Source organism: Acomys russatus, chromosome 22, assembly GCF_903995435.1.
Source record: "Acomys russatus chromosome 22, mAcoRus1.1, whole genome shotgun sequence".
In the NCBI taxonomy this organism is placed as follows: domain Eukaryota; kingdom Metazoa; phylum Chordata; class Mammalia; order Rodentia; family Muridae; genus Acomys; species Acomys russatus.
In genome coordinates this window covers 6,506,577-6,530,337 of record NC_067158.1, presented here as the reverse complement: position 1 = coordinate 6,530,337, position 23,761 = coordinate 6,506,577, and the positions used below count along the sequence as shown (strand labels likewise).

Sequence of the window (23,761 nt, the reverse complement as noted above, 5' to 3'; positions counted from 1 at the left end):
TTTGAGCTGTACAGTCTCTGGGCAGCTATTTACTTTGCTATGCAGCAAAGAGAAACATCCAGTCACATATTGGTGGATTGTTGTTGACCAGTAAGATCTCATTACAAGGAGCAGACTGAACTTGCTATAGGCTGCAGTTTCTGGAATCCTCATCTAGACAAGTTAAATACTGCATCAGTAAGAACTAAATTTCCAGAGAAATAAAAATCCTTGAAGCATCAGGTCAGATTGGAAGAAACCACAGGTGAGACACCTTCTGCCCACAGGGATGTGAACATACCAACTGCGGAGAGGATGAATTTATATGCACTACAAAGATAGCTGCTGTCTGTGGTCAGAGGCTGTGCACTGCCAGCTACCATGAAAAGATATATAGCGTGTCTTCCCCTTCAGTTTTGGTGGGGGAAATAATAGTAAGCTGCAGCTGGGTGTCAGGGACATCTAGACTACTTCAAAACTTCACTTAAATTTGACTCTGAAATAAAGCAAGTAAGATCTGATGCCACGGCCTTCTATCATTGCTAATGCTGAATTCTATGGCATTTCTTTTTTGTTTTCCGGTTTGTTTGGTTTTTTGGTGTTTTGAGACAGGGTTTTCTCTGTGTCACCCTGGCTGTCCTAGACTCACTCTGTAGGCCAGGCTGGTCTTGAACTGACACAGATCCGCCTGTCTCTGCCTATGCTCCATCATGTACATCAGTCACCAATAAAATATACTACATTAAAAAGAAAGTTTTACTTACTTATTTTATGTACATGACTACTTTATACCTGCAGGCCAGAAGAGGGCACCAGATCTCATCATAGATGGCTCTGAGCCACCATGTGGGTGCTGGGAATTGAACTCAGGTCCTCTGGAAGAGCAGGTGGTGCTCTTAACCTCTGAGCCATCTCTCCAGGCCCAAAAATACTACTTTTGAAAGCTAAGCAAGACACTATTTTATAAATGGAAAGCGCCATGTAACTATTGCTATCAGTAGATAAGAGCTAACAGTAGACAGAGAGCTTGAGAGAGAAGCCTTACCATTCTAGATGATTCTCTTCTGTCGATGCACTGGCAGTCAATACTATATAGTGTCTTTAAAGGATGTGCAGCAATAATCAAGAAAAGGCAGAAACATCGTTAGTCTGAATTTTTAAAATCTGTTTTTATTCTTCTTCCCAATGAGCAAAACTGTACAAGTACACAGTTTCTGAAAGCTACAGATTACTCTATTTCACAAAACTGTAGACCCTACAACTAAGAAATATAAGTGACGCCAGACGAGCTATTTCTAGAATGAGGGAGCCCTTACCCCACAGGATTTCCATTAGCCTATTCTCTACCTTGCTTAAGAAACCTGAGTAACACCTGTCCTCTATCACAATTAGCTTCTCATGTAAATTCTTACTAGACATGTACTGGCTCACACCTGTAAGTCTACTACTCATGAGACTGGCCAGGGATAGTCAGGCCAACCCAGGTGACTCTGAGACCAGGCTCTGTCTCAAAAAACAAAGCAAGGGTCCAGCAAATGGTTTAGTAGGTAAAGGCACTTGTCACCATACAGTCTACAGAAGGCAGTTCTAACACCTGCCTCTGTCCTCTGTCCTCCACATGAGGACTATGGCATGCATGCCCACAGTCATACATAATCTAGCCCCCTTAAAGATAAAACATGTAAAACCCACCAACAAAAACCTAAAAACAAGACAAAAATTGACATTTTTTCCTTGATAAAAGTTTAAATACCTGTATTTTTGAAAAAAATTTGGTGGCTCTAATAGTTTGGACCAATCTGATTTCCCTTGAAGAATTTCATCTGTAACTGCAAGCCCTAAACAAAAACAAAAACAAAGGGTTTTTAGAAGCTAAGTCTAATTTTGAAAAGTGACCAGTTTTTTAAAATCATTCTACCCAAACCATTTAACCAAGCAAATGCTTGACTTAGAAAATATAAGCATTATATTGGACTGGTTCAAATTTTGGCTTTAACATTACGTATTTTTTAAAGCATTTTAAGTTTTAAAAAGAACTGAGGGTTACAGAATTCTAACTGGCAATCAATAGCTACAATATAGAATAGAACTGTCAACCAACAGCTTGGTAAGGGACTATGGAAGGGACAGAGGGCCAGACACATTTACCTTGTTTAAACTCTTCTACCATTACTGTCCGAGTGGACGTAGACACATTGTACGTGGAGTTCTGCTGGGGGTAGGCAGGGGTGATTATGGGCATAAGATGGTACCTGTCTGATGGATTCACCTGTGAAATCAGAGCAGAGTAGTTACCTCTTCTCCTACACAGCAGTCCTCACCTTAGCTCCCCAGAGTCTGCAGAAGGTGAAATAGGAATTGAACGCTAAATCCCTCAATTCTAGGAAGTGTACTTCTGCTCTTCCGAACTGCATTTCTTCCTGAGGTCAGGCATGTTCGTCAGTCTCTGCAGAAGTTAACTTCTCCTCAGTAAAGCTATCAAATGATGCATCTTGTAAGCAAGTCTTTCAGAATTATCAAAACTACAGAGACATTATCTTCAATTTTATATAGAAATGAATCTCTACTGTTATTAAATTGGAATTTAAAAATTAAGATGGAAGCTATGTGAGAATTATGAATATGCTTTAAATTGTACTTCAAAGTATTTTTAAAAATTTATTTCAGTACTTTATTATAAGCAACTACTTGCGAGACAGTTTTTTTTTTGTTTTGTTTTGTTGAAACAGAGTTTCTCTGTGTAACTGCCCTGGCTGTCCTAGATCTTACTCACAGACACCTGTCTGCCTCTGCCTCCCAAGTGCTGGGATTGAGGGCATGTGCCACCACTGCCCAGCTGTGAGACAGTCTTTTACAATGGGTTAGGATACTGTTTTTGAATACCCACTTATCTGATCATATATGGGCAGTGTTTAATGCTATAACATTTGGATCAGCATTAGAATTCACACCACCTGCAACAAAACACACAACAATGGGAAGAAGAGAGCTGCTGCTGCAATAGAAAGGCATGCACGAAGATGAGCGGTCCTTAGTGAGAGTGAGATTTAGAGAAAGGCCTACTCCCAAATGGTTGGATAAAATTCCACAATAAATTCTCATACCCGAGGATCCCAGACAGGCAAATTCAAGTTGCTTTCTTCTGGTTGTTTCAACAGCACAGGATTTGGCCATTCCCTAACATGAATAAAGTAAATTAATTCACATACACTCTCATTTCAGATGCTATATAAAATATTATAAGTATTAAACTGTTTAATCTTCACATGGCAACGTACAAAGCACAAGAGGAAGACTCCATTTATTTGCTCTTCCTCAGAAACGGCAACTAGTCCTTTGTTAGTTAGAAGTCATCTGTTCCTTCCTTCTCACGTGCTTTCAGATTGGATTCTGAGGCTACAGTAACGGCAATAACTAATGCTTGCTAACATACTCACACACGAATGAAGCAGCTCTGATTACCATCTAAACTCTCCTAGGTGAGCTTAATGTACAAAGCCAAAGCCTATGAGGACGTTACTCTCTTAAGATAAGGCTCAGATTCACAGACTCAAGTGCCGCCCTACTGAGTTATTTAAAAGGGGACAGCAGTTAAAACACTGATTGCCACAGAGCACGCATGGGACAGACCTAGGCGCTCTGCACATATGTAACAGATGTGCAGCTTGGTCACCATGGGGACTCCTAACACTGGAGGAGGCGCTGTCTCTGACTCTGCTGCCTGCCTCTGGATCCCTCTCCAATAACTGGCCTGCCTCAACAGGACAAGTGGTGCCTAGTTTTACTGTAACTAAGGCTGGCTGATATCCGTGAGAGGCACCCGCCCTCTCTGAGGAGAGAGAGAAGAGGATGTGGGGGGAAGAGACATGAGTAGAAGGGATTAACAAGAAGGAGAGGAAATAGGGGAAGCTGTCACTGGGATGTAAAGGAAATAAAAAGTTAACAACAACAACAACAGCACTGATTGCTTATATAGAAGACCCAGGCTCAATTCCCAGCATCCACGTGGAAGGCTCACAATCGTCTGTAACTCCTGTTCCAGGGGATGTAATGTCCTCTTTGGGCCTCAAAAGACACACACGTTGTAAAGAAAACAGCCATATACATAAAATAAAATTAAAAAAGGAGACAAAACTAGGTGTGGTGACACACATCTGTGATCCCAATACTTGGAAGAATGAAACAAGAGGAATTCAAGTTGTTTAGAAGCCTGGGCTACAGAGTGAAGCCCTTTTTCCAAAAACATGACGTGGGCACCCCACAACCAAATTGTGTCACTTGTAATAACATTGACAGTATTGGAGGTCATTACATTAACTGAAATAGGCAAGGCACAGGAAAACCCTTCAGGATCTCACTCATAGGAGGAATCTAAAACATTGACCTCTAGAACGCGGAAGTAGAATAACAGCAGAGACTAGGAGAGCAGGGTAGAGAAAAGAAAACGCCGGCCAGTGGATGTTACGTTGGATACGTTTTGGTGCTCTGTTGCACAGTAGGGTGACTACAAGTAATGTCAATTGTACTATGGACTTTAAGAGCTAGAAGACTGTTCACCATAAAGAAATGATAGGGCTTTGAGAAGACATACATGCTAACCTTGATCTGATTGTATAATGTACATTATCTACCAAATATCATGGGCGCCTCATAAATACATACAACTTTTTTTTTTTAAAGATTTATTTATTTATACATATGTATACAATGTTTTGCCTGAATGTACACCTGCAAGCCAGAAGAGAGCACCAGATTTTATTATAGATAGTTATGAGCCACTATGTGGTTGCTGGGAATTGAACTCAGGACCTTTGGAAGAGCAGGCAGTGTTCTTAACCTCTGAGCCACCTCTCCAGCCCCATACATACAACTTTTATGTGTCAATTAGAAAAACTCATGCACTACTCCTGCCTAAAGCTCTCAAGCGCTAGGAGGATATAGGCATAAGCCACTGACTGTGCCTGGCTATAGTTCTTAAATTATCAAAAAATTTACATATTCATAGAAGTTAACAATTAAAGTATATATACTTACCATTTTGAAAACACTAAAAAAAACTTGTGAACTAAAGTTGAAGCGGCTGCATTTGGATACAGTTGGCAAGTTCTGGCAACTAGCATTGCCCAGGAGACTCCACCAAGGAATCCCAGCATATTGGAATAAATACCACGACCTAGGAAAACAAACATCTGTTAATTATTATTCAGATCTATTATGCTTGAAATAAAACAGGATAACTTCATTCAGTCATAAGATCAAACTCAAAATTGAAACGATAAACAAAGTTTTGCATTAAGCTCAGAAGAACGTTCCTGCTTTTGGCTCTCCACTCTGTCCCCTAATATACAATGGCCTCAGTTCTCTGCTTTAGTGCTGACTATCCTGGATAATTCTACTGAAATTATTCCTAAGTTCGTCACTGTCATCCCACCTCCCCCATTTTTGAAATATCTGGAGTTAAAAAAGAGAAATAAAGAGAAGGAAAGACACCTGGAGGTAAGTTTGTAAGAAAGAACATTTCACTAATAATCATATATATGGGTAGTATTTTAAAACCAAGCATCAAGTTGGTAACAAACATCATTATTTCATAGAATTTGGATACCTCTCTATTGTGAAGAATATACCAACAACATTAGTCACTTTTGAAATGATGTTTTTATAGAAATCTGAGAAACTGTCACCATACCTCATTAAATTTAATATGCCCTTATTAGCCAAGGTGACATTTACTTTATGTCATATAGAGAGGAGGGAAGTTCTTCAAAATATCAGCTTAGACAGGTTAAATGTAAAAACTATGCATGTAAAAATTGATAAAACACAGTTTAGTTTATAAGGAGAGACAATTTGTTCATGTTATCCTTTCAATACAAATCTCATTACCCTGACTATTCAAGGCCATATGCAAATAACACTTCCTTAAAGTCATTTTAGGCCTCCATTGTTCAATCTGATGGCCACAAGCAATATGTGGCTCTTTTTTGGTAAAATTCACACACCATAAGACTGATTCATTTAAACCTTTCCCGGTCATACCACTCCTTTCTCTGAATTCGGAGACCTATGCAACCACTCACCTGCTTTCTGCCTTTTATACATCTGTCCTAACTATGGACATTTCCATATGAATCAAGGCAGCCATATGTTGCTTTTTTTGGGTAACTTTTCACACTTAAGAAAGTGGTGTCAGCATTCATAGACGTTTTATCATTTGCCACTACTGCATTCCTTTTTATTGCAAAATAGTATTTGACAGTATAGACATGCCATGTCTGTTTATTCATTCTTCAGTGTATGAATATGTAACTGTGTTTACTCTTTGGCTATTATGGCTGGAGAGATGGCTCAGAGGTTAAGAGCACTGGCTGTTCTTCCAAAGGTCCTGAGTTCAATTCCCAGCAACCACATGGTGGCTCACAACCATCTGTATTGAGATCTGGTGCCCTCTTCTGGCCTGCTGGTTCACATGCAGGCAGAATAATAAATAAATAAAATAAAATAAATAAATAACTCAAAAAAAAAAAAAAAAAAAAAAAAAGGAATGACAACACTACATATGTACAAGATTTTAAAATAAACATTATCTTACCTTTCTTGGCATCATTTAATTATAATGAAATAAAACATAAATTTAAAGATTCAATTCCTTAGTTGGCTATTTCAAGTATCCAACAGCCACAGAGTTCGTTGGATTCGATACCACCACATAAAACCTTTCCATAATCAAAGTTTTATGGAGAGATCTGCTTAGACTGTGTGAGGCCTGGTGCTGGAGAGACAGTGCTGCTTCAGTGCAGTCACGCATGAGCACTAAGGTCAGCCAAGGGCGCTCCGTACACATAATGGCAGTCCTCACTGTTACAGTGCAGATGAGAAACGCATAGTGAAGAGGAGGAAAGAGAAAAGCAAACACCGGGGGGAAAAAAAAAGAGCCATCAAGAAAATTCACATCCCCGCTGGGCTGGAAAGGAGGCTGTCTGACCCATGAGCTGCTGCAGTGGGCACCCTCAGCACCCTGAGTACTGGAACAGCAGCAGGAGCCACCAGTCCTGTCTGTAGCTGTGGGGTTCCTTTGTTAAGACAAAGTTTTGCTGGCCTTAAATATGTGACCCTCCAACCTCAGCCTCCTGGACACACTGGAATTATTGGCATGTACCACCATACCCAAGCTGTGTTTGTTATTACAAAGGAATTAAATAGCATTAAAAAATTAAGTTTACAATGAAAAAGTTACAAGCTATAATTAATTTATAATTGAAGAAAGAAAAGACTTTTCTAACCCAGTGAGTCATAAAGCCTATAGAAGTGGTACTAATGTCCAGGCATTTACAATTACTCCCTACTCACCCCCTGAAAACAGCGTAAGTCCCGTGTTTTCCATTTGTCCTATGTGTCTCCCACAGATCACACGCTGTATTTTGCTGTGCCTTATTGAGTCTAGGTTTCATTTATACGAAAGCACTTAGCACTGTGTTTACAAAGGTCTACACTATCCACACAGTGTAAAGGCTACATAGGTTTTTAGGTGAGGAACAACAGCTTTCCAGAGCCCAGGTAAACAGCAGGCCGTACCAACTAGGTTTATGTGAGCACATTCTATTTACATAGCCACAAAAATCACCTAATGATTCATTTCTCAGATCATATCATCATTCTTTTTTGCTTTTAAAATTGTGTGTGTGTGTGTGTGTGTGTGTGTGTGTGTGTGTAGTGTTCATGAACACGTGTGTACAGGTACCTGCATATGCAGGCCAGAGGAGACCCTGGGTGTCTTGTTCTATCTGTCCCTGGCTGATTCCCTTGAGTGTTACCTCGATGAACTTGAAGCGAGGGCAAAGGCCACAAGCCTCGGAGAGCCTCCTACAGTGCTGAGGAGCCGTTCGCATGTGTGCTGGGGACTCAAGCTCAGCCCATGCATCAAGTGCTCTTAACCACCGAGGCCCTCTTCAGCCCTCATGTCTCCATCCTGAGGCAGTGTCTGACTGTAGTTACAAATAATACAGACCATGCTATGTCAGAGCAGAACTAAGCAAAGGGCCTTTTATGAGTCACACACAAACACACTCCCTCATATATATGTGTGTATGTGTCTGTGTGTATACATGCATACACACAGACCCACATACACACACCATTACACTTGGGAGCCATCTTTTCCCAATTTACAGGCCACCAGCCTTCAACAACATCAATAAGGGCAGAGTTTTCATGTGTTTCAATTACCACAGCATAAAATTAGAATTTTATAAACGACTTGGGATACTTACGTTTTGCCCACAATTTGACTGCTCTTAGGGTGAGTCTAAAAGTTTCTTTATTTGGCACTAAGTGCAAAATTTCATCAGTAACTCTACATCCTGAAAAAGACAAAACATTGATTTTTTACTAATGAGAAAATGCAGTTAATTCAACAGTCTCTTAAACTTCAGGCTCTGAAATGCTACAAATATGAATGACAGTAAGTCATTCTGACAGTAAGTCAGAATACATTTAAAGTTTGGAAACACACATGAAAAGGTCCTTTACTTTAGAGGGATTTAATCAGTAATAAAGGCCACTGTTGAAGAACAGACGGGTCTGAGTTCCTTTTCAGTTAATGCCTTCAAGTTTCAAACTTATTTAATACAAACCTTTCCACAAAGAAGTGTAATTCACTACCATATAAGTTGAGCATGGTGGTGCTGGACTTAAATCTCAGCACCCAGGAAGCAGAGATAGGTAGATTCTGAGTTCAAAGCCAGCCTGGTCTAAAAGCAAGTCCAGGACAGCCAGGGCTACACAGGGAGACCCTGTCTCAAAACCAACCAACCAAACAAACAAAATGTAGAAGAACAGACGGTGGGTCAGTGGCTTCAGACTTGAGGAAGTCTGAGGTCAGTCAGACTTATTTCTCTAAGAAGCCTGCTGTTACCTGAGAGGTCACACAGGCAGTGGCAACAGAGTACACAGTGTACAGCACATCTTCACCACCATCACAGGCTCACAGATCAGACAGAGCAAACAGGAGGAGAGAGGTCTGCCATCATGCCAGCTGTACACTAATGCATCTGTTATTTTCAAGGATACTAGGTTACTTTGAGATAATGACTGAAGATAAACAGGGTTACACAACTGGTTATTTAGTAGGTAATCTCCGATCTTGCCTCAAGGAAAACCTGACACTGCTTACTATGGACTTAGGCTTTCAGGTTAAATTAGTTATAAATCACTTGTCTGTGCTATTGGGAGCCTTCTGATACTTTCAAGACTTGTGACAGAATTGGTACTAATATTAATCAATATAATTTAAAACCTACCTTATAATGAGATCTGCTAACATTTGGAAGGTAAAAATAACTTTGTGAATTAACACTTTCCCAAAAGCCAGAGTATGATAGTAAAAGAACAAAACAAACAAACAAAAAACAAGCAAAGGCAAAAGGTACATTCAAAAGACAAGACAGATCACTAGATCAACGGATATTAATTTGATAGACTATATTATTAATTTATAATTGGTTTTTTAGTTCTAGTGAACTATAAATATTCTAAACATTTTTTACTTATAATATGGTAAATACTGACATATAATCCAAATGAACAAAAGTATTTTGGGGTTTTCAATAACTATTAAATATTTACAAGGCTTTTGAGACCAATATGTTTATGAACCACAATTCTAAACATAATCTTTCAAATAAATTGTGCTTTTTAGAATGTTTAAATGAAATTATACCATTTTCATACCGTAAATTAGGCTTTATAATTTCTGGTGTTGGTGATAGAATGCAAGATCTCTCATACACTAAACTATTCTCAGTTTTGTAGTTTGGCCAAGCCTTGAACTAGTCCATTAATAATTCTGCAAAAGGGCTTTATTTACTAAATTGTTTGCAAGGAGGTATCTGAGCTTTCTTTATAGAAACTTACCATTTAAACTCCGAATACACCGTATATCAAGGCTCCTCAGGCGAGAGTCGTCTCTTAGATCTAAATTATCTGATATGGTTTGTATTGCCAGTCTTGCAAAGACTAGATCAATCTTTGGGAAGAGGTTTAAAAAAAAAAAAAAAAAAAGACCAATATTACTTCTCCTTGCCCATTCTCCTCAGCCTCAACTCATAACACAAGAAGCTTTAATGATCAGTTGGGATGTCCCACTAAACTTCAAAAGGCCCAAGGTGACCTAACGTGGGACAGTAGCCACAAGTCTTGAAATAAAGATGGAAGATCCAACAAACATTTACATTAACTCCCTCTTGAAACTCAACTAATGTACTGAAAAGTTTTGTTTTGGTTTAGTTTAGTTTTGATTTTGTGACATAACCCACTAGAAAAATGAGACAAAAGAAAGAGCAGCAAAAGGCATGAGAGCTGGAAGGCAGGCAGACAGAAGGCAACAGACCCAGTCCACCTAAGACCTAAGAAAACAGATTTAAATGTTTTTTTTTGTTTTGATTTGTTTTGTTTTTTTTAGGGAAATAAGGATAGGTAGCTATGAATAAATACATAAATAAATTTATAAAAACATTTAGAAAATATATTTTTAGAAATTAAAAATAAGGCAGTGGAAATTATTACAACGCTTGAAAGACAAGAAAACACTAAGAGGCAGAATAAAAATATTAAGATGTGGTTAATTAACTAAGAAAGGAGAATTTTGTGCTTGTGTTTTTATTTACTTTCAAAGAAGGCTGTTCTCTGGAGACTCAACACGGAAATGTTAGGATTCCACCAAAAAAAAAAAAAAAAAAAAAAAAGGCTTGTGTGCAAACAAAGGCAGGAAATCTAAAAGAACTCAATTAAAGTTCCAAGAACTGAAGGACTTACGTTCTAAAAGACTATTGCGTGCCAAGCACATCAGTTAAAAACACACCAAAGCATATTATCATCATGAATTCTACCAGTATGAAGACAAAATAAAAACAAAACAACTAAATAAAACAAGAGACAAAATTGGTCATATATACAAAGAAAAACTCAAAATGGTAATATACTTTTCTACAGCCCAGAAGCTACAAGACAATGAAGGCCTTAAAGTATGTAAAAAATAATTTCCTACCTAGAATGACGCACTCAGCAAAATTATGAATTCAGTGTTTTAAGCATGCAAGATAAAAAGAAAACAGATTCGTATTCAGGAATCCATTGGCTGAGCTCCAGTGAGATGGCAGTACATCTAGAGAGAAGGCAATCCTACAGTAGGCCTAGAGCGTTAGGAAGCTGGGAGAGACCCACAGGGTGGCAGCTGTGCAAACGATGGCCGCAATCAGCCGAGACCAGACGTCTCAGTGGACTTTTTCTTAAGATGCTGATGACTTAAAGGAGATTCAGACAACCGTAGAGGATGGGTTTAAATTAGACATAGGTGTAACAACTCAACAAACAGAACTAAATAGTCACTAGCTCCCCAGGGGGAGAATGTTATAGAGCAAAGGAATGTTAATTCACTACACTCAGTACCAAGCTTTGAAAACTGTTAAGATAATAGATAATAAGGTCAATAGAGCACTGCTTCAAACAAAATTAAAATAGTGCAACTATTTTAGATGATATGGGAATGAGAAAGGTTGTGAACAAACAGCATGAGGGGAGATGGATGCCTGTTCATTTTCAATGGTGAGTGGTCAAGAGAAACGTAAAGAGGTGAAAAGACTGCTTCTTAGTTCTTTAAACCATGTGCTTAGTGCCAGGCAAGCTGGTACACAGCTGCGCTTGCACAGCCAGGAAGCCAGCTAGAGTTAGAGTGACACTGTCCCCAAACCCAAGCCCCAAGCCAAACATCAATGTGCCCATGCCAAGTCTGATGTTGAAACAAAACTTAAAGGTTAAATATTTAAATTGTAAAATTAAAAGCAAAAACACTTACTTCAATACCATCAAATTCAAATTTTATAACAGGTACAAAAGCATCTTCTACAGCCTATAAAAGAGGAAGACAAAAAAAAAAAAAAAAAACAAAAAAAAAAACAAAAGCAAACACATGGGTTAGCCCTTTATTCTTCTTAACTGCTATCGTCATGTGTTTTCTTATAATCTGTATTTTATTCAGTAAAAAGAATAAAGACGTTCCTGCCCTGGTATGCAGGCTAAGGCCTTCTACTTCACAACTTGTCTTGTTCAGAATGCCAGAAACTGGAAAGGAGAACTACTGTCAACTGTGTATTATTTCTGGAGTCTAAATTGAAAAGTGATTATTTACAGAAAGCATTAAATGTAAACTGTATGGTGACCCACTCCTCTGGTCCCGGTACTCAGGAAATGTTCAAGGTGATTGCTGGCTATAAAATGAGTTTGAGCCTAGGATACATGAAAAAAAAATTATAAAAAACATTAATGTTAAAAAGATTAATTATTCAGAGCTTTTATATAATCTATCCAAAAAGTACGCTAAGGGCTGGCTGAGTGCTTGACCTGCAAACATGGACACAGCGGTGCAGCAGGGAGGAAGCAGGAGGGCTCCAGGCTGACTGGCCAGTAGGTTTACCCTTACTGATGGTTGTAGGGCAGTGACAGACTCTGTCAACAGGAGGTAGACGATGCTCTTGAGGCTGACACTCAGAGTTGTCCTGGTGTCCATAAGCACAGCCCAAGCATCTGATCATCTCCACACACTTGTCACTACATACAGAGCCAATCACCTGAGAACGGAGACCAGTGCTTTATGGACTGCTAGTATGGAAATGCTACTTGCTAAATGAAGGACTAGCTACACCCAGTCATCCAGTGCGCCTTCCGCATTACCTCCTACAACTAGATATATGTCAACCATTTATCAGATACGACAGTCGGTGCTGTAACCCTCAGAACTATCTTCTGAAAGTCATCTTTGAGTCTCTGCTTTTCCAGATGAGAACGCCGAGGCTCAGGCAAGCGGCTGCTTGACAGATCTCAGCTACAAGTGTAAAGTCTGGGTATAAATAGTCTACAGAGCTACAAAACCCATGTTCCTGATCTCTATGCGTGACAACAAGATACAGCCACTTAGGAGACACGTCAGTAATCCTAAGTCCTTGCTTTTACAGTGGTTTCTAAGTTCAAAAACAGCAGACACCAAAGGTACTTACTCTTAAGTTTCTAATGCCGTCCTGATGCTTCAATTTTTCAAAAAAGGACTGAAAAAAATCTGATCTCTCTACATGTCTTGGGGCTACACAAAGTGCATCTATATCAGCACCTACAAAATAAAATTATTAAGAAGGTTATATTTTCATTAGAGCTCACATAAACATAAATGCAGGACTAATATGGAGTGTACAATAATGTTACCAATGTTAAATAACAGAAGTAAGATACTGGGAACTGTGTTCAGTACTTGCTAACTGGGAACAAGTAACACAGTTTACTAAAAGTTCTTGCCACTAGAATTTAAGTAAAAAGCAGTTACCTTTGGTGTGTACTCCAAGCCTGTAAGATCCAAATGTGAAAATTTTACCACCAACAGTAGCCACAACGGAAGGTGGGAGATTCTAAAATAAAGCAAAAGGCATTCAACAGTTTAGGTTATTTTGCTTAAAGAGCACCTAAATGTTTGCAGTCTTTTATTGCACAATTGATATACTGTACATTTGTCAATCCTGGTTAAGAGATGTGTAAAAAATACTTTAAGGCTCCTTTAAGGAACTGAACTATAAAATTAATAAATTGCAGCTTTTTCCAATAAAAAAATCTTAGCCAATCCCATCTTCCCTTCAGTTTTTGCTACCTGTATGTTTAATTGTTTCATCTTAGCTTTTGAGCCTTCATTAAGAATGAGGTCATTCTCCAGGGGGGAGCACGAGTGCCAATGGAAAGACTTCAATTTAATTTTTTTGATTGTATCGGAATTTAAAAAAAAAAAACTACTTTTTAACCTCTTTCTGGGGCCAATTCCAAGTACTTCTCAGATATTTCTAATTGTATTCTGATCTACTTAAACCATACCTTACACATTCTTCCTATGATAAAAGCCAGATAGCCCTTCTAACTCATTATTTCTGGCCCTCAATATTTTCACTGTCCAAATGTATCATTATTTTTCTTTTGTTTGTTTTTGTCTTCTGTTTTTGAGACAGGGTTTCTCTGTGTAGCCTTGGCTGTCCTGGAACTCGCTCTGTAGACCAGGTTGGAATCGAACTCAGAGATCTGCCTGCCTCTGCCTTCTGAATGCTGGGATTAAAGGTGTGCGCCACCACTGCTTGGCCCACATTATTACTCTTTATGGCTGAGTTTTCTGTGTTTGTTTGAGACAGAGTTCTCCAGACTGGCATCAAGTGAGCCCCTAATCTTCCAGTCTCTATCTCTCAAGTACTGGATTATAGGCCAACGCTGCCATATCCAGTTTTGACTTCCTAATTTTTAGTTCACATTCCTCACATATGTTGCTTCCTTTCCCAATTCCCACTCCCTTATTCTAGGGTTTGTAATAGTTATCTTATTCAGCTGTAAAAGCTCGTCTATTCAATCTCATGAGCAATCTTTATAAAGCTAACCACCAATGCACTCTTCCTGAACTACTGAAGTAATAATTTCTTGGGCCTGCTCCTGGAGATCTCCATAATATGCCCCTATGGCCTTTCTTTCCTCAAGTTTAAATTGCCAAGGTATCTTATGACTTAAACTCCTTCCCCTCGCGTCTGTCACTGTCCCTGCTGTGAATGCTTGTTTGCTCATCCTATCAGTACCTTAGTACTATCCATCTTTCACATTTCATGTTAAGTTCCATTTCCTTCTATAAAGCACTCCCTGATTATCTTCAACTCTGCAATCCACTTCTTCTGTGTTCCTCTACCATTACAATCTCAAGTTGTTTTACGTGTGTGTGTGTGTGTGTGTGTGTGTGTGTGTGTGTGTATGTGTGTGTTCTTGTGTGAGTATACAGGGGTCAGAGGTCAAGCCAAGTGTCTTTGTTGATCACTCTTGACCTTTTTTTTTTTTGGACAGGGTTTCTCGGCAGCCAATGGCTGAGAGGATCCTTGGGTCTCCACCTCACCAGCACTGGGGTTAAGGTGTGTGGTGCCATACTCATTTATTTCTTTACCTATGCATTTTTAATCAGGTTCTGGGGATCTGAATTCAGGTCTTCGTGCTAGTGTGGCAAATACTCTTATCAACTGAGCTCTCTTTCTAGAGACATCTATGTGTGTCTCCATTCTGCTATGTAACTGTCAGCTCTCCAACGGTAATGAAGCTCGTCAGAGGTGACAACTGGGCTGACACTGCTCTGTATTTCCCCACACTAGTTCCAGATTACTGGTGACCAACCTGAATAAAATTATCTGTACAACAAGGCACAGTTACTTCCTGTTTAATGTACATTAGTGTTTCAAGAATCACAACCTTAGTTAGAAAGGAGTCAATAAATTTATTAATGAGTCAAATTAATAAAAAGGATAAATAAGCCAGGCCGCTTAAAAATTTTCATTTTACTTTTCTGTGTTGAAAAAAAGGATAAACCTTGCTGGGTATGGTGGTGCACACCTTTAATCCTACTTGGAAGGCAGAGGCAGGCAGATCTCTGTGAGCTGATGGCCAGCATGTTCTACAGTACACAGTCCCATAACAGTCATAGTGAGGTCCTGCCTTAAAAACAAAACAAAACAAAACAAAACAAAAAAAACCCTGCATTTTTATGAGAAAGTGTTACACTGAATTATATGATAAAATATTTTTATACAGCCGCAGAATTTAACTAAAAGTATTTTAGCTGTGTTTTTGACTACAGTATCTCAACAATAGTCAAACAATCTTTGATTTAGCTTAAATCCCTGATATTTTTCCCAAATTAGAATATACACAAATATTGATACAATGATTACTTTATCTACTCGATAGATGTTGTAATGGACTTTTTGATTATTCATGACTAGCATTTCACCTCCAGAATCTAACTTATCCAGCAGCCTTAGCTACTAATAGAATGTTCCTAACAGATCAGAAATGAGCCAGATAGTCTGCTGACCACAAAAGTAAATAACATAAAGATTAGATTAAATTTAATGACTAAAGTTGTAAGTCTTTAGAGGCTCATTACCTTATTCTTAGTCAACAGAACCAAGCTTAAAAATTCATCTTAAGCATAAAATAAATGAAAGCTATAAAAGAGAATTCTAAATCCATAACCCAGGAAGTTTCTACATGCATCTAGATCACAGGGCAGGAGGATTACGTGAGTAGACAGACTGAGACATCTACTTGAAACTGAGCACTGTTGAGGAAGAGACGAGAGCACTGTAGGAACAGACCAACAACACCACTTCAACTGCAAGACTCAGGGCCATTTGGTGAAGGGACAAATGGTTTAACGTGAGTAGTGAGTGTTTCTTCAAAGGTCCCCATGGTGTCAGGCTTGGTTGCTAGGATGGCGGGGTACTGGGAGGCAGTATGGACCTTAAGAGGCTGGGTGACTGGGTGGTAGGGGTGTGCCTTCAGTGGGGATTATGGAGGACACCACTGGTTATTTCCTAGGTGGAGGTTAAGCCTTGCTCTGACATTGACTCCACTCCCATCACTGTATCTACTGCCCCTGCCTCCCACTACCACTCAAAACAACAGGGTCATCTGAAGCTGGACTTGACCTCCTGGTGCTGTGTGCTAGCCCAGCCTTTTCTTCCTAAGCAGTCTTATCTTTAAGACACCCTTTGACCACCTAGGTGGACATGCCCTATCCCATCCTAGTACAGTCAGTAAGTAAACTAGTCATGCAACAAATCAGAAAACTTGCACTCTAAAACCCTCTAAGAAGGCAGAAAAACTAGGTAAGTTCCAGGAGGAAAATACTGCGTTATTATAAACCAGCAAACTTTTATGTCTGAAGATCCAAGCAAGTGCATAAGAGAATTCCACGTGAGAAACACAGAGCAGTCACCATGCCAGAGAAAACAGGGATACTGGGGGCTATGAGGTGCTGGACAGCAGGAAGCCAGTCTCCTTTAAGCCTCTTTGTGCTGTGCTCAAAAGCAAGGCCAGTGTTGCCAGATGGGCTACTTTGTAAGAAGTCTAAAGTTAAGATCTCCTGAAACTGAAAATTCTGGCCCAGTACATGGGAGTCAAACTAGACCATTTAAAATGAAATACTTATATAAAGATTTTGACATAGTTGCAAGTTCTGAAAGTCAAAACTATTGAATTGACTTGTGTCTCATTTGCTCACAACCTGGCACATACTGCTATTCTGCAAACAAGACAACCATAGTAAAATAAAGCTGCCCTGTGCAAGCAAGGCAAAAGGCAGCCTTCCAAAGATACAAAAGTAGACATTCACATAATATATAGTTACTATGAAGCACAAATGCAGAGTCTATTTTAAAGTATTTCAGATAATTTGACTCTTACACATCATTGTTAGAATGAATTCTATGCAGTTTCAATCTTACCTTACTTTCACTGATGTCAGAAATCCATTCTTTTACTAAATTGTTCAATTTACCAAGAACAACCAGCCTATAACAAAGGACGAGAACTGTAGATTTAAACTTTAAGACAAAACCAAAAACTAAACAATATTAAAGAAATACACAGGTAGAAACTTTGTATCAGTATTACATTAAATTCATCTTATATATGTACTTATGTTCTCACATCTGTTGATACGCAGCACATCTGGGAGATCTAAGAATGCCAGACATGATCATTGTGATGATGTTTTGGTCTTTGAGTTGTCTTCAAAAACTAAAAACACTACTACAAACTCCCAAGTTACCTTCAGTTAGGCTAACTGAACTGTCAACTCTGCTTTATCATAGAATTCTATCAATTCAGTGTGGCACTGGAGACTAGCATTTTCTCTCACTGGTACTCAGGGATTTCTGTATAATTACAGTAGGTAATTTTTATGAATTAGTACTTAGCTAATGCAGTTTGATATTATTAAACTTAAAACCAATGGCATAAACACTCACATTAAAAAAAAAAAAAAAAAAAGATGCGCTTAGGCATCCTATAATTGCACAGAAAACTCTCTCTTGATTCATCTAAACTTGCTTCCTTCCCAGTCTTCCTCAGAAAACGAAGTCCATCAAGTAAGATGCAGAGACTGAAACTTATGGAATCATCTTTGGAAACTGTCTCTACTTGTCATTAAACAATTCTACTTTTAGTACTTCTGGACTATACTGCTTATTCCCACTGCCAGCCTGAGTTTTTGGCATCATTATTTCCAATCTGGGCTGTTATACGGACCTATTAACTAGTCCCTCTGCTTTTGCGCTTGTCCTAAGCCCACCACCCTTACAGACTATTCCCAATACAGTGGCCAGAGCGACTGCTATACCACAAGATGGATCACGCCAATCTTCTTCTCAAAACCCTACTGGGTTTCAATTTCCAAAAGTCTTACAGTGCCTTACAAGGTGCCCTTGTCCTCCAAGCTCCTTCCTGTTTCTCAAATAGACACACTACACACTTACCTTAGGCTCTCTGCCCAGAACACTCTTCCTCCACACATCCACATGGCCCCCTTCCTTTTAATGACGTCTTCTCTAAAGACTTCTACCCTCAAATTAATTTTTCCCACCAGCACTTAATCATGTTTAGAACTATTTATCTGACTAGTTGTTAAGTCTCCTTTTCTAATCCATATTAAAAATTTAAGTCCCAAGAGAGCCAAAACTGTTCTTCTGGGGGGCATTTTTATACACTTAGGCAGGAATTGCTAGGCAGTCAGTATGTGTGAGTTAATGACTAAATTATATGCTGTAAGAATATTTTATAGTTTCAATGACATACCTGTGGTTCAATTCTTCCTCATCTTCAAATACTCCAAATGGTTTCATAGCATCAATTAATTTCTGTGTATAAATATGATCAATTTCTTTAGGACATGCCAAACTAATTGGAGAGGTAATTCCATAATGCTTTTGTTGACGCTGGCTGTCCAGCATGGTGTTTCTGTTCAAGAAAAAAGAAACAGTGGAAAAAATTTAACACATTGTTTCATGTGGACACACTGACCCTCTTAATCCACTCAAGTTATTTAAGCTGCCTTAAAAGTTTGTGGAACATTACCAAAGAAATCACTTAAAAAATAAAAATAAAAAGGAAAGGTGGCTATTTTGTCTTTATCAAGGGCTTTTTGCACAGCTTCCATGGTTAAGATGTCTTTTCAGGCCCAAAGCAGAATGTGTTGGCATCAAGACAACTATATCAACACTATTCAGTTCAAACGCAAAGAGCCGAGTGGGATCTGTGCCAGTGCTGCTCCACTCCTCCCTGCAGACTGAGTCAAGTGCCATCTAGATTATGGAATCTTTGAAAGCAGTCAAACACTTGAAAGACACTCTTAGTAAAAAAACAATGGTCTTCCTACAAGTAAAGTAACAAAACAAGCCATCATAAGGCCCTTAGGATATAATTTAGCTTTACAAAGAAATCACAACTAGGCTAGTCCTTGGGAAAGCTACATTTACAAACACCTTTTCCTTGAATCTAACATTTTGTAACTGTACTTAATACTCTCCTCATTTTAGACTAGAACTCATACCATTTCCACACTGAATAATTGTCAAATTCTTTACATTAAATAGCTATCTTTTAAAGGATACAAGTGACCCATAATAGACCTTAGCCAGTAAAAAAAAAAATTACAATCTCAGATAAAGCCACCATAGAACTTCTGACTACATCTATGACTAAAAGATATGGGGTCAAGTTTGTTACAAAAGTAAAAATGAGCATGTACTCTAACTGCTAGCCATCTTTCTTCATATTTGCATAAGGAGCTTTCATAGCAGTAAGAATGTAATCTCAAAGTAAAAGACAGTCTTTTAATGAGCAAATTAGCCCTTTAAAAAATAAAAGAGGGAAAAAAAGAGTTTAATAAATGGAATAGGTATAGTAGCCCATGCCTCTAATGCCCTCATTCAGAAGGCAGAAGGTAGAAAAATCTGAATTCAAAGCCTAGGCTACATAGTAACACCTTCTCACCAAAGAAAGGTGTCATTGGACACTAGGATTTCTTTTGTTTTGAGACAGGGTCTCACTTTGTAGCTCTAACTGCCCTGGAATTCACTGTGTAGACTAGCCTCTGTCTCCTGGGGCTAGGATTAAAGGTGTGTGCTCCTATGCCTGGCTCTAGGATTAATTCTGACATTCTATAGCACAGTAGGGCAACTGGTATTATGGATAATAATCAACAAATGTGATAGACATGCCAATTACTTTAAACTGATCACTATATAAATTATGTACAACTGTGTCAGTTTATAATTTTAAACACCATAAAAATACAGCAGGGGTTAGTTCTTAACTGCTTAAAGCATTGGCTTTGGGTTGGAGACATAGCTCAGTGACACAGTGTTTATCTAGCATGTGGGGGCCCTGGGTTCAACCTCTGCACCAAAAACTCACAAAACAACAGTGGCTTATTACTAGTAAGTCCACAAACTAAAGCATGTTCTTCAGCTGGAAGTTTTCTGAGACGGGGAGAAAGAATACTACAGAAGACAGGATAGCTTAGCCAGGTTTGTAGGCACAAGGCCTAATCCTAGCAGTCTGGAGGTACAGGCAGCAGCGAGCTCCTGGCCAGTCTGGGCCATGTGGAACTTCATCTCAACAAACCAGCCTGTACGCCTTTGAAATGACAAGGAAAGGAGTGCCAAAGCCAACCTTAATCTATCTCCCATTTTTATCTTACTGTAGAACAAACAAAACTTTAATTGTTTCAAGTTGTATTTCTCCTTAAAGATGTGTTTGTTTTCTATCTAAGAGTTAAGGTTGTCTGGGCAGGCTTAGGCGTGATAAATACATGACACAGATGGATTTTCACATAATCAATCCCAACGGCAATTCTGAGAGGGAGGGCTCAAAAAGTGCTATTTGACTGACATACAGGGCCCGAGGTTCAACAAACCTCTTACCTCACCCTTCTCCCCTCCGTAAGTACTTCAGCTCTGACAATCTAATTCCTTCTTTCGCTTTACTTGTATCCTCAAAAAGCTGGCTATTGAGGACTCTACTGAGCTCCAAATTCAAACACTGGGAAAGTAAATGCCATACCCTTCAACCTATGAATTTCACTTACAAGTAAAGACCTTACAGAAATTTTTTTGCAGGTACACGAGATAGGTAAATAGAAGGTTTGTTGACATTCTGTAAAAACTTTTAAATAACCCACAATAGTCACTAAAAGGACTACACTGGGGTGGGTTTACAAATGGAATATATTAGTTAATAAAAATTAATTAGGAATGAAAATATTAACATAAAGGTCAGAGAGAACATGTTCTAAAGAGCCAGTGTGCAAGGTAGTAACTGTGATACCTAGAAACAATTTAAAGCAAGTACAATGTGTCACAGGCACACGGATATGTAGTATCAACATTAAAAAGGCAGCCACAATAAACACCAAATTCAGTACTTTGGGGCCTCAGAAGGGCAACGTGAATGGAGCCAGAGAAGGGATAGGCGAGTCCTTCAGACGTACTGGAATGTTTGACTTCTTTTAAAGAAAGATGAAAGATTAAAGAGGTAAGATCACACCCCAAGTTATTCTTTGGAAGAAATGGGTGGTGGCTACACAAGCGGTGTTTTTGTTTTTCTGTATGTTTAAATTACTTCCGGATAAAAGTGAACGGTAAGAAGCTCTAATAAATTCTAGGCAAGTACAGAAACTGCTTGACTTCTTTCTCAGTGTGTGAGCAAGAGATGCAGCCCGGTAGATACCGCGGGCCGGTGGGAAGGAGTGGGGTACATAGGGGGTTTAGTCTTTCTCCCAGAGCAACCCCAAACCTACGGGCTGGGCTAGGTCGTTCCCTCCTGAAGCCCTCAAGACAGCAGCGGGTCCGGCCGGGAGGTGGGGGAGGCAGGGGGGATGGTATTTGCGCCAATGCAGACAGGAGCAGACGGGCTCAGACAGGGCTGGGGGCAGGAGAGTGACCGACCGTTTTTCTCCTAAGCCACACGCGCCTTTCCCCCTCATCCTGGTCTGGGGGAGTCCTTAAGAGGCGGGCGGCGGGGAACGGGGGTGGGGGTGCTGACGACGACTCCCGGGTCCCCCGCAGGGCGGCCAGGTGAGCCGCGGGGTAGGGGAGGTGCCCTTGCGGAGTGGCGGGCAGCGGAAAGCGGAGGTCCTGGCCGGCCGGCCGGCTGCGCAGGGGCTGGAAGCCGCGGGGCTGCCCACCTCGGCGCACCTCTCTCCACCTCGCCCTCAACCGCCGCCCCCCAACTTACGCAGACATCTCTTTCATCGCTTCCTGCGTCTCTCTCCAGCGAGTGTCTTTTCGCTCTGGAGTCCTGGTCTTGCCCTCTCTTCCTTCCTTCCTGTCCACTTCCCTTCGCTCGCTTGCAGCTCGCTCGCTCGCTCACTTCCCGACTCACTACGGCCGAGGCATTCAACCGAGTAGTGGAAACACCACAAAACCGGCTCTATTTATGACAATACAGCGCGGCCGCGGCCAATATGGCGCAGCTTCCCAGGCTGCCTCTCGCCCTCTGCGGCCCCGCCCCTGGAGTCCCGGGCCCGCCCACGGCCACGCCCACAGCCTGGAGCAGCTCCTGGGTCCCGCCCACCTCAAGTGTGTCCGGCTCGTGGTGGAGCGAACACATCTGTCAGTGTCGGGTCGATCCTTTCTTTCTTTCTTTCTTTCTTTCTTTCTTTCTTTCTTTCTTTCTTTCTTTCTTTCTTTCTTTCTTTCTTTCTTTCTTTCTTTCTTTCTTTCTTTCTTTTCTTTTTGTTTGTTTGTTGTTGTTTTTGTTTTTTGAGACAGGGTTTCTCTGTGTAGCCTTGGCTGTCCTGGAACTCACTTTGTAGACCAGGCTGGCCTCGAACTCACAGAGATCCACCTGCTTCTGCCTCCCGAGTGCTGGGATTAAAGGCATGCACCACCACGCCTGGCGACCCTTTCTGTGAGACTGTCAATCCAGCCAAACCTTTGGGAAAGTTATTTGTCAGGTTTTCCTTATTTCTGCAAAAATGCATCTAGAAAAGACCGCTGCTTTCCCCAATACCGTTTCTTTTTTTGTTGTTGTTTTGTTTTTGTTTTTGTTTTTTTCCAGACAGGGTTTCTCTGTGTAGCCCTCGCTGCCCTGGACTCGCTTTGTAGACCAGGCTGGCCTCGAACTCACAGCGATCCACCTGCCTCTGCCTCCCGAGTGCTGGGATTAAAGGCGTAAGCCACCACACCCGGCTCTAATACCGTTTTAACTCTTCCATTATCCCACATCGTAATCAGTACACGTTGAGAAGATTTTTGTTGCCATAGCGTCACATCCAAGGACCTGAGACTTTAACACAATCATTCCAGGGAAGAAAGCTTATAAATAAATTAGTCTTGTATCCTTCCCCTCGCAATGCCTCTTCCAAGCTCCGATGTATGACTTACTTTGTGGCATTTAGCTGAGAGGCTGAACATAATTGCTACCAGTTAGCTAGCCATAGGATAAATTCAAGACCACTCCCCCCACTCCTAAAACCTCACAGTTTCAAAGAGTGAAAAATCATATTCTGTGTGATTATGAAGGTGAAAATGAGGGAGAAAGTGACCAATTTTAAAAATGTTAAAGGCTAAAAGAAAATTCTAACCATGTTCTTTTTCCCTCTGGGAGTCAAGCACGCTTGTTTGAGGAATGTGACTCAGTCACAAGAAAGGAGGTGACCTTCTGAATTATTCATTCTAAGTATTTATTGAAAATCTGGCCTGTCAGTTTGTCATAGAACTGAGGCATAGAAACAGACGTGTTGTTTGACCTCATCAAGTTCAGAATTTCCCTGTCAGAGGGTGGAGCAATACTTCACATCTGAGTGATACTCTGCTGCTGTTGCAGAAGTGTCACACACTGTGGAAACTAGATTTGTACCCTCAAGTTTACTGTCCAGTGGCTGAGG

The 23,761-nt window shown here is 40.1% G+C and overlaps 1 protein-coding gene across 1 annotated transcript in view; it reads right to left on the bottom strand.

The window, feature by feature from the left end:
• The window catches only part of Papolg (poly(A) polymerase gamma), a 31,662-nt gene extending 9,305 nt beyond the window's left edge, over nucleotides 1-22,357 (bottom strand). The window contains exons 1-13 of the mRNA XM_051164759.1: nucleotides 22,108-22,357; nucleotides 18,667-18,828; nucleotides 17,316-17,382; nucleotides 13,349-13,430; nucleotides 13,029-13,138; nucleotides 11,831-11,884; nucleotides 9,892-10,003; nucleotides 8,250-8,339; nucleotides 5,014-5,152; nucleotides 3,084-3,156; nucleotides 2,128-2,248; nucleotides 1,733-1,817; nucleotides 1,025-1,078 (exon numbers count right to left, since the gene is read on the bottom strand). Coding sequence (XP_051020716.1) covers nucleotides 1,025-1,078; nucleotides 1,733-1,817; nucleotides 2,128-2,248; nucleotides 3,084-3,156; nucleotides 5,014-5,152; nucleotides 8,250-8,339; nucleotides 9,892-10,003; nucleotides 11,831-11,884; nucleotides 13,029-13,138; nucleotides 13,349-13,430; nucleotides 17,316-17,382; nucleotides 18,667-18,828; nucleotides 22,108-22,124 — 1,166 coding nt within the window. The 5' untranslated portion in view covers nucleotides 22,125-22,357. The remainder of the gene's footprint in view (nucleotides 1-1,024; nucleotides 1,079-1,732; nucleotides 1,818-2,127; nucleotides 2,249-3,083; nucleotides 3,157-5,013; nucleotides 5,153-8,249; nucleotides 8,340-9,891; nucleotides 10,004-11,830; nucleotides 11,885-13,028; nucleotides 13,139-13,348; nucleotides 13,431-17,315; nucleotides 17,383-18,666; nucleotides 18,829-22,107) is intronic.
• Between the last annotated feature and the right edge of the window lie 1,404 nt (nucleotides 22,358-23,761).